The 13,776-nt window shown below is 36.7% G+C and overlaps 1 protein-coding gene across 6 annotated transcripts in view; it reads right to left on the minus strand.

Annotated features, from left to right (window-relative positions):
• Positions 1-13,776, minus strand: part of TANC2 (tetratricopeptide repeat, ankyrin repeat and coiled-coil containing 2) — a 372,265-nt gene that overhangs the window by 256,426 nt on the left and 102,063 nt on the right. For all 6 annotated transcript variants that reach the window (XM_066363072.1, XM_066363071.1, XM_066363070.1 and 3 more), the window contains exon 3: positions 12,613-12,684. In XM_066363072.1, coding sequence (XP_066219169.1) covers positions 12,613-12,684 — 72 coding nt within the window. The remainder of the gene's footprint in view (positions 1-12,612; positions 12,685-13,776) is intronic.

Genomic DNA, 13,776 nt, shown 5'->3' on the forward strand with positions numbered 1-13,776 from the left:
AGTTTTACTAAATGAGTACTTTTTTCTTATAATTATTAAGAATAGGCATGTAGGCCCTGGCTGGTTGGCTCAGTGGTAGAGCATCGGCCTGGCGCGTAGGAGTCTCGGGTTCGATTTCCGGCCAGGGCACACAGGAGAAGTGCCCATCTGCTTCTCCACTCCTCCCCCTCTCCTTCCTCTCTGTCTCTCTCTTCCACTCCCGCAACCAAGGCTCCATTGGAGCAAAGTTGGCCGGAGCACTGAGGATGGCTCCATGGCCTCTGCCTCAGGCGCTAGAATGGCCCTGGTTGCAACAGAGCAATGCCCCAGATGGGCAGAGCATTGCCCCCTGGTGGGCATGCAGGGTGGATCCCGGTCTGGCGCATGCAGGAGTCTGTCTGACTGCCTTCCCATTTCCAACTTCAGAAAAATACAAAAAAAAAAAAAGAATAGACATGTAAACATAATTACAATATAAAATATTATAAATTTTATTATGCATTTATCATATTATAGTGTATTATTGTTGCAATGAATAAAATGTTTCTTTTATTCACGATATTGTTTTTTACAATTTATTTTTGTTCTACTTTTCATTGTAAAAAAGTTGGTCACCTTATAGGAAGCCACAGGAGAATTCTTTTTCAAGTTTGGGTAAATACACGATTTGATTTGTTTTAATAAGAACACTATAGCTAGCCCTGGCCGGTTGGCTCAGTGGTAGAGCATCAGCCTGGCGTGCAGGAGTCCTGGATTCGATTCCCGGCCAGGGCACACAGGAGAAGCACCCATCTGCTTCTCCACCCCTCCCCCTCTCCTTCCTCTTTGTCTCTCTCTTCCCCTCCTGCAGCCAAGCCTCCATTGGAGCAAAGTTGGCCCGGGCGCTGGGGATGGCTCTGTGGCCTCTGCCTCAGGCGCTAGAATGGCCCTGGTTGCAACAGAGCAACGCCCCAGATGGGCAGAGCATCACCCCCTGGTGGGCATGCCGGGTGGATCCCAGTCGGGCGCATGCGGGAGTCTGTCTGACTGCCTCCTCGTTTCCAACTTCAGAAAAAAATACACACAAAAAAAATAAAAATAAATTAAAAAAAGAACACTATAGCTATCAAGTGGACAACAGACTATATGATGGTAAGAATGAAAATAATGTTAGGACACTATTATAGTAGTAAAGAAGAAATGATGGTGCTTCAGACCTAAAAAAGCAACAATATAGATGATGTGGAAACGACAGAAAATGTATTTTAAAAAGAACAAATTCTTAAAGCAGTGTAAAACGAAACAAAAAACCAGTAATGGAAGTAAAATGTCAAGAAATTCATGGAAAATAGAAGCTAGATGCAACTGAACTGAAAAAAGTATAAGCCAGAGCATATGTAGGATAACTGTGAAAAATGAGGGTGTTTTCAGGTCTGTTTTAAGCACAGAAGCAAGAGATACAAAAACAGGAAGTGCCAAGGGACAGCAATCTGAATGAGAAGGGGGGAATCTGACTCAGTGCTAGTAAGTAGTCAGGCCATCTCTCATTTCCTACATTTGATAAACAGAAGACATGAGAGGTGTCTGCCTCTGAAGCAGAGCAGTGAGTGTGGGTGGGTATGCTGGAGTCAGAATCCACTGTACCTGAGAGACAGATCAGAGGCCAATCTAGCTAACTAACACACAGGAGAGAACACTGATGTTCAAAGGATAAGACACCTCACCAGACACCTTACCTTACATGTCTGCTATTATTATTGGAGAAGAGACATTAAGTATAAACTGTATCAACAATCAGGTAGGGCAGTTGATCATGCATTATGCACCTATACCAGCATATCAGTTGTTTATAAAGTTGGTGTTTGTTCTGAAAAGACGCATCTGTTCTGGTTGGTTGATATTTATGGCATATTTATTAAATATTTGAAATAGTATTCCTCCAGACAGGCAAACACAAAATATAATAAAATGGAAGGGCTCTGGTGCTGGGTTAAGATGGAATAAGCACACTCCACCTTAAATGATCCAACTAAAACCCTGAATGTAACTGAAAACCCTGGAAAGAATGGTGGAGCTGCAATGTGAGGACTCTGAAAACTAAATAGTAGCAGGCAAATTATGGAAGGAAACCAGCACTTGAAGGATAACAAACTCAGTGGTGTACTTCCTGTTGTTTATTATGCCCCCAAACTCCCAGCCTTAACTCAAAGGAAATCCAAATCCTAGAAGTGCACACCCGGGACAAACAGAAAAATACAAGACAATCTTCTGGTTAGAGTATGAGTAAGGTGGGAGACGGGGACTATAGCTGGGGCTCTTCCAGGTCTGCCTCCAGGTAGCCTTGTTTTATTTCTGGCAACTGTAGCTGAGGGGATACTTAAATAAATCTGAGGAAGGGGAATCCTTTCTGCCAGAGGACCAGTGGTATTAAGAATTGCAAGGAAAAGAGATAAATCCACATTCCTGGATTTATCTGACAGGATAAAAACTGACAGAATAAGCAGACAAAAAATCATAAAAAATATAGAGGATTTGAACACTACCAACTTGAGCAGATTGACATGTATAGAACCTTCAATCCCCAAAGAGCATAATACACATTCTTTTTAAATGCACAAAACACATTTAGCTTGATTAGATCAGATAGATCAGATTGATTAGCTAGATTAAATTTGTCCCACAGCCTCCACAAATTCAATACCCCCAAAGCTGAATTCTAGTCTCTCTCTCTCTTCCTCCCAACCTGCTTCATCTCAAGCCAGAAACCCTGCAGTCACCCCTGAAGGCTTCTTTCTCCTCTCTCCCCTCCAGTGTTCTGAAAGCTAGTTTAGGAATTTCTTTTAACCTTCTCCCCCTCTCTCCATCCACACTGCTTCCACCCTAGTCCAGGCCACTGTCATTTTGTGCCTGGATACCTAGAATACTTAACATGGCCAGTATAGATAGATAGATAGATAGATAGATAGATAGATAGATAGATAGATAAGCTAGATTACTAAAATAGGTAATTTTATGGGTCATTATACAAGTATCAATAAAAAGCCATTCAACTGCCTGACCAGGCGGTGGCGCAGTGGATAGAGCATCGGAATGGGATGTGGAGGACCCAGGTTCGAGATCCCGAGGTCGCCAGCTTGAGCGCAAGCTCATCTGGTTTGAGCAAGGCTCACCAGCTTGAGCCCAAGGGGTCACTCGGTCCGCTGTAGTCCCCCAGTCAAGGCACATATGAGAAATCAATCAATGAACAACTAAGGAACCACAACGAAGAATTGATGTTTCTCATCTCTCTCCCTTCCTGTCTGTCTGTCCCTATCTGTCCCTCTCTCTGACTCTGTCTCTCTCACAAGAAAAAAAAAAAGTCATTCAACTCACAGAAAAGGTATTCTTTTAGGATAATGAAATTATATTAGAAGTCAATATGAGAAAGACATTTGGAAAATTCCCAAATGCTTGGAAACTACATCAACACACTTCTGAATAACACCTGGGTTAAAAAAGAAATTAGACACTACTTTGAACTAAATAAAGATGAAAACACTACTCATCACAGTCTATGAAATGCAGCTAAAGCAATATATAAAGGGAATTTTACAGCACTTACATTCTTATATTAGAAAAGAAAGTTCCTATATCAATGACCTCAGCTTCTACATTAAGAAACTACAAAGAGAGAAAATTAAACCCAAAGCTGGCAGAAGGAAATATTAAACAAAGCAGAAATCAATGAAATAGAAAACAGGAAAGCAATACAGAGAACAAATGAAAACTAAAACTGGTTCTTCTTTGGGATCAATAAAAGTGACATAACTCTGTTCTAAAGGATTGGGATAATGAGAAAGAATACCCAAATTACCAATATCAGGAAAGAGAGAGGTGATATCACTTGAGATTCTACAGGTTTCAAAAGGTCACTCAAGAAGAAACAGATAATTCAAATAGTCCTATGTTTATTAAAGAAATTCATTTTATATTTTAAAACTTTCCAGTAAGAATGAAGTAACAACAATTCTATACAAAATATTTCAGGAACTTGAAAAGGAGGAAATATTCCTCAACTTTCAACTAATTCCATGAGGCCAGCATTACCCTGATACTAAAATCAGACAGATATTGGCTGACCAGGCTGTGGCACAGTGGACAGAGCATTGGACTGGGACGCAGAGGAATCAGTTTTAAAACCCGAGGTCGCTGGCATGAGTGTGGGATCGCAGACATGACCCCATGGCCACTGGCTTGAAGCCCAACGTCACGGGCTTAAGCTAGGGGTCATTTGCTCTGCTGTGGCCCCTAGTCAAGGCACATTTTAAAAAGCAATCAATGAACAACTAAGGTGCTGCAACGAAGAATTGATGCATCACATCTCTCTCCCTTCCTGTCGGTCTGTCCCTATCTGTCCCTCTCTCTGTCTCTGTTAAAAAGAAAATATCAACTGTACAAAAACAGGCATTACAGGCCAGATCCATTCACCTTGCTTTAGAGCACTGCTTCCTAACTCTAACAGTCCAAATCCAATAATAAGCATTTTACACCAAAGTGGAGTAAACTGGTAAGGCTTACTATTGGAGGTGAATGGCATGGGCATCAACTGCCCTAAGGACTGGACTTATTCTAACTTCTCCTTTCCTACATACTGTTTTTCATTCAGTTTACGATTTTTTCACTTATTACTTTATGTGTTTATCACAAATTCAAACCTCAGTCTTTTGTCTAAAACTTTTCTGAAGATAATTAAATGCATCAGGTTTCTATCAATATCATGTCCTGAGAATGACTCTTCTGAGGCTTCTAACCTACTCCAATTTCATCTGGTTGCCCTCTGTCCCTGTCTTCACTCCATACTTAAAATTTTTCCACTTTCTCCTTTGTTAAATTTCCCATTTTCTGTAACCCATTTCTTTTATATTTGTCTGACTTTCTCATTTGATGGATTACATCCTCCAAAAGATTCCCAAAAATACAGGGCAGGCAGGCAAAAACAAAACAAAACCCTTGCATGTCTTAAAACATTAACTTTATTCTTATATATGATTAATAGTTTCAATGCACATGGAATGGTAGAAATTATTTTCCTTTATGATTTTGAAAGTCATGCTCCATTTTTCATTCAGTTTCTAATGCTACCACTGAGAGGTCCAGAGCCAATCGATTCTTGTTACTTTGTATAGGACAAGTTTTTGTTTTTGTTTTCCCCTCTTTGGAAGCATGGAAAATCCCTTTGACCCAGTAATTTGAAACTTCATCCCTATGTATATAGTCTTTGTCTGTGTTTATAGTCATCTACTGTACTGAATACTCAGTGAGCCCTGCAACCAGGAACCCTCAAAGTTTAAGAAAATACTCTTGAATCACTTTATGATTTCTTTCCTATTTTCTCTATTCTTTTGGGGGATAATGACTATTCTTCATAAGTTTCTTAATATTCCTTAGTTCTTTTCTATAATCTTTGTCTCCCTGCTCAACATTTTCAAAGATTTCTTTAACATGAACTTTCCAATACTTCTACAAAGCTTTTGATCTCTGCTTTCAGAATTTTAATGTTGAAAGCCTCTTTTAAAAATCAGAATATTATTCATTTATAGTTTCTCCTTTTTGTTTCATGGCTGTATTATTTCCTCTTATTTCCCTGAGAATGTTTTATTATTTCCTCTGCAAAGTTTCTGTTCTCTCCACGTTGCTTTATTGCTTATTTTAATCTCCATCTTTCATATATTAGGAGGTTTCTTTAAATATCTAATGATCTTGGATTAGCTGCTCATACATAGGAGTAGAGGACTCAGTGACTGATTGGGAGCTTTAACACACAGAGTGATCTAGCTGAGCAGTGTAGTTAAGAAATCTCGAGAAACAGAAAAATCTATTCTTGGAGCGTCCGGGAGTTCCACACACTGAAGGCGAAGTGCTATTAACAAGACCACCCTCAGATGCCATTAAGAAAAAGGAAATCGAATATCATGGATACAAAAGATAGAGAAGTAGCACAGATAGATGTGGAAAAATCTATGGAGAAAAAATTTAATATATTGGAAACCTTGGAGCTAAATGACAGAGAATTTAAAATAGAAATCCTAAAAATACTCAGAGATATACAAGAAAACACAGAAAGGCAATTTAGAGAGCTCAGAAAACAACTCAACGAACACAAAGAATATATTACTAAGGAAATTGAAATGATAAAAACAAATCAAACAGAGATGAAAAACTCAATTCATGAACTGAAAAATGAGGTAATAAGATTAGCTAATAGAACAGGCCAGATAGAAGGTAGGATTAGTGACATAGAAGACAAGCAACTTCAGGCACAACAGAGAAAAGAAGAGAGAGACTCAAAAATTAAAAAAAAATGAGAAAGCCCTACAGGAATTGTCTGACTCCATCAAAAAGAATAACATAAGAATAATAGGTATATCAGAGGGAGAAGAGAGAGAAAATGGAATGGAGAATATATTCAAACAAATAATAGACGAGAACTTCCCAAGCCTGTGGAAAGAACTAAAGCCTCAAATTCAAGAAGCAAACAGAACACCAAGTTTTCTTAACCACAACAAACCTACTCTAAGGCACATCATAATGAAAATGGCACAAATCAACGACAAAGAAAAAATTCTCAAGTCAGCCAGGGAAAAGAATACAACATATAAAGGAAAGCCTATTAGATTATCATCAAGATTTCTCAGCAAAAACTCTACAAGCTAGAAGAGAGTGGACCCCAATATTTAAAGCCCTGAAAGAGAGGAACTTTCAGCCAAGAATACTATACCCATCAAAGCTATCCTTCAAATATGAGAGAAAAATAAAAACATTCAAAAATACAGAAAAGATGAGGGAATTTATCATCAGAAAACCCCCACTCCAGGAAATACTAAAGGGAGTTTTCCAACCAGATTCAAAGAACAAAACAAAACAAAACCACAAGTTAAAGCTCCACCAAGAACACAATAAAACCAAATTTAAACTGTGAAAACAAAAGCAAAAAAAAAGGGGAGAGGACGGAGATTAACAGTAGCAAAGGACGATGAAGTGCAGAAACACTCATAAGATAGGGTACTACAATGAAAAGGGTACTACCCTTTTCATTACTTAATGGTAACCACCCTTGAAAAAACCACCACAGAAGCACATGACTTAAAAAAGGTTGCAACAGAGGAAAGAAGTATGGAATACAAACAAACAAAAACAAATGATAGAAAAACAAAAGAGAAGAATCAAACAAGATACAAAACTAACAGAAAGCAATTTATAAAATGGTAATAGGGAACCCACAAGTGTCAATAATTACACTTAATGTAAATGTATTAAACTCACCAATAAAAAGACACAGAGTAGCAGAATGGATTAAAAAATAAAATCCAACTGTATGCTGCCTACAGGAAACACATCTAAGCAACAAGGATAAAAACAAATTCAAAGTGAAAGGCTGGAAAACAATACTCCAAGCAAATAACATCCAAAAAAACAGTAGGTGTAGCAATACTCATATCTAATAATGCTGACTACAAGACAGAAAAACTACTCAGAGACAAAAATGGTCATTTCATAATGGTTAAGGGGATACTGAATCAAGAAGACAATATATGCACCAAAACAAGGAGCACCAAAATATATAAGACAGGTACTTATTGACCTAAAAACAAAAACTGACAAAAATACAATCATACTTGGAGACCTCAAGACACCACTGATGGCTCTAGATCGTTCATGCAAACAGAAAATCAATAAAGATATATTGGCCTTAAACGAAACACTAGAGCACCTGGATATGATAGACATCTACAGGACCCTTCATCCCAAAGCGACAGAGTATACATTTTTCTCTAGTGTGCATGGAACATTCTCAAGAACTGACCATATGTTGGGCCACAAAAATAACATCAGCAAATTCAGAAAAATTGAAATTGTACCAAGCATATTTTCTTTTTCCTTTTTTTTTTTTTTTTTTAGAGAGAGAGGAGTGAGAGAGAGAGAGAGAAGGGGGAGGAGCAGGAAGCATCAACTCCCATATGTGCCTTGACCAGGCAAGCCCAAGGTTTCGAACCGGCGACCTCAGTGTTCCAGGTCAACGCTTTATCCCACTGCACCACCACAGGTCAGGCCGCAAGCATATTTTCTGATCATAAAGCCCTGAAACTAGAATTCAACTGCAAAAAAGAGGGGAAAAAACCCACAAAAATGTGAAAACTAAACAACATACTTTTAAAAAATGAACGGGTCAAAGAAGAAATAAGCGCAGAGATCAAAAGATATATACAGACAAATGAAAATGACAATACGACATATCAGAATCTATGGGATGCAGCAAAGGCAGTGATAAGAGGGAAGTTCATATCACTTCAGGCATATATGAACAAATAAGAGAGAGCCCAAGTGAACCACTTAACTTCACACCTTAAGGAACTAAAAAAAGAAGAACAAAGACAACCCAAAACCAGCCGAAGAAAGGAAATAATAAAAATCAGAGAAGAAATAAATGAAATAGAGAACAGAAAAACTATAGAAAAATTAATAGAACAAGGAGCTGGTTCTTTGAAAAGATCAACAAAATTGACAAACCCTTGGCAAGACTCACCAAGGAAAAAAGAGAAAGGACTCATATAAACAAAATCCAAAATGAAAGAGGAGAAATCACCACAGACATCATAGATATACAAAGAATTATTGTAGAATACTACAAAAAACTATATGACACCAAATTCAACAATCTAGAAGAAATGGATAAATTCCTAGAACAATACAACCTTCCTAGACTGAGTCATGAAGCAGAAAGCCTAAACAGACCAATTAGCAGGGAGAAAATAGAAAAAACTATTAAAAACCTCCCCAAAAATAAAAGTCCAGGCCCAGACGGTTATACTAGTGAATTCTATCAAACATTCATAGAAGACTTAGTTCCTATTCTACTCAAAGTCTTCCAAAAAATTGAAGAAGAAGCAATACTTTCAAACACATTTTATGAGGCCAACATAACCCTCATACCGAAACCTGGCAAGGATGGCACAAAAAAAGAAAATTACAGACCAATATCTCTAATGAATACAGATGCTAAAATACTAAACAAAATACTGGCAAATCAAATACAACAACATATTAAAAAAATAATACATCATGATCAAGTGATCATGGAACCATCCCAGAATCTCAAGGATGGTTCAACATACGTAAAACGGTTAACGTAATACACCATATCAACAAAACAAAGAACAAAAACCACATGATCTTATCAATAGATGCAGAAAAGGCATTCAATAAAATACAACACAACTTTATGTTTAAGACACTCAACAAAATGGGTATAGAAGGAAAATATCTCAACATGATAAAGGCCATATATGATAAACCATCAGCCAACATCCTATTAAATGGCATAAAACTGAGGACTTTCCACCTTAAATCAGGAACAAGCCAGGGTTGTCCTCTCTCTTCACTCTTATTTAACATGGTGCTAGAAGTTCTGGCCACAGCAATCAGACATGAGAAAGAAATAAAAGGCATCCATATCAGAAAAGAAGAAGTAAAGGTATCACTTTTTGCAGATGATATGATCCTATACATCGAAAACCCCAAAGACTCCACAAAAAGATTACTAGAAACAATAAGCCAATACAGTAAGGTTGCAGGATACAAAATTAACATACAAAAGTCCATAGCCTTTCTATATGCCAACAAAATATTAGAAAATGAACTCAAAAAACTAATCCCCTTCACGATTGCAACAACAACAACAAAAAATACCAAGGAATAAACATAACAAAGAATGTAAAGGACCTATATAACGAAAACTACAAAGCATTGTTACAGGAAATCGAAAAAGATACAATGAGATGGAAAAATATTCCTTGTTCTTGGATAGGAAGAATAAATATAATAAAAATGAGCATATTGCCCAAAACAATTTACAAATTTAATGCGATCCCCATCAAAATTCCTATGATGTTTTTTAAAGAAATGGAACAAAAAATCATCAGATTTATATGGAACTATAAAAAACCCTGAATAGCCAAAGCAATCCTAAAGAAAAAGAATGAAGCTGGGGGCATTACAATACCTGACTTCAAACTATATTATAGGGCCACGACAATCAAAACAGCATGGTATTGGCAGAAAAATAGACACTCAGACCAATGGAACAGAATAGAAAGTTCAGAAATAAAACCATATATATATGGTCAAATAATTTTCGATAAAGGGGCCAACAACACACAATGGAGAAAAGAAAGCCTCTTCAACAAATGGTGATGGGAAAACTGGAAAGCCACATGCAAAAGAATAAAACTCGACTACAGTTTGTCCCCTTGTACGAAAATTAATTCGAAATGGATCAAAGACCTAAATATAAAACCTGAAACAATAAAGTACATAGAAGAAGACATAGGTACTCAACTCATGGACCTGGGTTTTAAAGAGCATTTTATGAATTTGACTCCAAAGGCAAGAGAAGTGAAGGCAAAGATAAATGAATGGGACTACATCAGAATAAAAAGTTTTTGCTCAGCAAGAGAAACTGACAACAAAATAAACAGACAGCCAACAAATGGGAAATGATATTTTCAAACAACAGCTCAGATAAGGGCCTAATATCCAAAATATACAAAGAACTCATAAAACTCAACAACAAACAAACAAACAGGCCAATAAAAATGGGAAGAGGACATGAACAGACACTTCTCCCAGGAAGAAATACAAATGGCCAACAGATATATGAAAAGATGCTCATCTTCATTAGTTATTAGAGAAATGCAAATCAAAACTGCAATGAGATACCACCTCACATTTGTTAGATTAGCTATTATCAACAAGACAGGTAATAGCAAATGTTGGAGAGGCTGTGGAGAAAAAGGAACCCTCATTCACTGTTGGTGGGAATGTAAAGTAGTACAACCATTATGGAAGAAAGTATGGTGGTTCCTCAAAAAACTGAAAATAGAACTACCTTATGACCCAGCAATCCCTCTACTGGAATATACCCCCAAAACTCAGAAACACTGATACGTAAAGACACATGTAGCCCCATGTTCATTGCAGTATTGTTCACAGTGGCCAAGACATGGAAACAACCAAAAAGCCCTTCAATAGATGACTGGATAAAGAAGATGTGGCACATATACACTATGGAATACTACTCAGCCATAAGAAATGACATCAGATCATTTACAACAAAATGGTGGGATCTTGATAGCGTTATACAAAGTGAAATAAGTAAATCTGAAAAAAACCAAGAACTACATGATTCCATACATTGGTGGGACATAAAAACGAGACTAAGAGACATGGACAAGAGTGTGGTGGTTAGGGGGGGGGGGGGATAGGAGGGCAGGAGGGAGAGGGGAAGGGGAGGGGGAGGGGCACAAAGAAAACTAGATAGAGGGTGACGGAGGACAATCTGACTTTGGGTGATGGGCATGCAACATAATTGAATGGCAAGATAACCTGGACATGTTTTCTTTGAATATATGTACCCTGATTTATTGATGTCACCTCATTAACATTAGTAAAAATTTATTTATTAAAAAAAAAAGAAGTCTCTGATGAGTACACTTGTGTCTTGCTTTTTAGTCAGATTCCTCAAAATGATCAAGTACTAGTATAAGTTAAAATTTCCAAATCAACTTGCATAAACAATTCCTTGTTTAATTCTAATTTTATAAAAAATAATATAACTCTAAAACTTCAGAAGAACAAAGTTGGGGGCAGGAGGAGAACAGGATTATGGAATATATAAAACAGGAGCTTCTACAGGATTAAAACACACATTTATAAAAGCTTTGATTCATTTGTAAGTAGTAAAGAATCTCTAAAATCAAACTCAGTAATGACTGCCTGAAATTTTGTAACATATTCATCAGTTTGGATTCTCAATTCTCACTCTCTTAAGGGATTACTTCATTCATTCAATAAAATGATAGTTATTGTTTTCACAGTAACTATTATATAGACTAGGAACTTAGTCTTGGCACTGAAAACATAGGAATGAAGAAATCAAACAAAATCTCTGCAATCATGGAACATCTGTTCTAGTTTTGGATGGAGAAAATAAATTCAAAGGTGATAAGTATTATGATTAAGAAAGAAAATGGGAGTGCTATTCATGCAATTTTAAATAAGGTAATTAAGGAGAGGCCCGTTTGAAAATTTTACTGACGCAAAATATTTTTACCTAGTTTGTAAGCTGTCACTTAAAAAAACCAATTAAAAGCCTATGATAATAAATTTTAAACAGAAACAGAAAAAAGTAAGGAGATCCTAATTTAAGATAGGAATTATAAACAAAAGCCATTTCTTCTGAGACCCAAAACTATAAATACGGCATTGACAAAATTTTAAAAAACCCAGTGTGATGATATTCCAGAAATGTTACTGCTAAAAATTTACTTATGTTTATATTCCAAAAGTGATATCCAGACATATACTGCAATGCTTCAAAATTACTTAAAACCTTAATATCATTTTAAAAATGACATAAGACTATTTTTCATTTTCTTTTATCTTGAACAAGTGATATACAGAACTTTAAGACTATAATATTTAAAATCCTAAATTTAAAGCCCTAGAATAAGCTAACCTAGACCCAGCAAAAGCCGCTGTCCTCAAATTAAGTACCAGGAAAGTATAGCTGATATCTTTTTGTTTCTAATTTTAATAGTAAATTCAATGCAAATTTACCTTGCCCAGAGCGGCTTTGTCGAGAGTCTACACTTGACTGTCTTCGATCCTGTGGTTCCTCGCTCCCTCCATCTGCATAAAATTAAAAAAAAGTGTAAGCAAATAAATCATGAAATTGATGTAATATATTCTTGGTTCCACCTGTATCTTAAAATTACTGTATCTATCATTTGTTTTCATATCTTATTATTTCAGTCATTAAAATATTTGATATTTGTAAAGGTTCTTATCCTTAGATTTTCTGTAGGGATAGTTTATATTCCCTTCTTTACTTATCCACATAAATACACACTTTACTTTGCATATAATGAAGCAATGTTATCAACTCTGAAGTTCATTCACAGAATTCCAGTTTAGAAGTCTTGATTTAAGGCAATGTCTATATTAATTACAGCGGCTTGTCTAATGTATGTCAAATAATTCCTAGGGCTGTATGTTTTATTATAGTAAAAATTACATTTACATGTTTTTTGAGTGATAAGAAAATTGTGTAATATGTGAAAGAACAATATAAATCAAACTGGGAAATGAGGAGACAGAAACCAAGAATTAGATAAGATAAAAAATAATTTCAGTAATAAAGACTAAACTATAAGAAACACAGAGCAAATAAACAAAAGATCTAAAGAACTAGAAGGTAAAATAATGAAAATCGTTAACAAATTTTTGAAAAAGAGGAAAAGTTTAAAAAGGAATGTTGCTGGGAAAATTGGAAAGCCACATGCAAAAGAATGAAACTTGACTACAGTGTATCCCCCTGCACAAAAATTAACTCAAAATGGATCAAAGACCTAAATATAAGATCTGAAACAGCCAGGCATTGGTGCAGTGGATCCAGCATTGGACTGAGACGCAGAGGACCCAGAGTCAAAATCCCAAGGTCGCCAGCCTGAGCGCGGGCTCATCTGGCTTGAGTGTGAGCTCATCCAGCTTGAGCATGGGGTTGCTGGCTTGAGCGTGGGATCATAGACATGATTCCATGCTAGTTTGAGCCCAAAGGTCACTGGCTTGAGCAAGGGGTCACTTGCTCTGCTGTAGCCCCCTAGACAAGGCACATATGAGAAAGGAATCAATGAACAACTAAGATGCTGCAATGTAGAACTGATGCTTCTCAACTCTCTCCCTGTCTGTCCAATTTTCTCTCTGTCTCTGTGGGAAAAGAAA

This window comes from Saccopteryx leptura, chromosome 2 (genome assembly GCF_036850995.1).
Source record: "Saccopteryx leptura isolate mSacLep1 chromosome 2, mSacLep1_pri_phased_curated, whole genome shotgun sequence".
In the NCBI taxonomy this organism is placed as follows: Eukaryota; Metazoa; Chordata; class Mammalia; order Chiroptera; family Emballonuridae; genus Saccopteryx; species Saccopteryx leptura.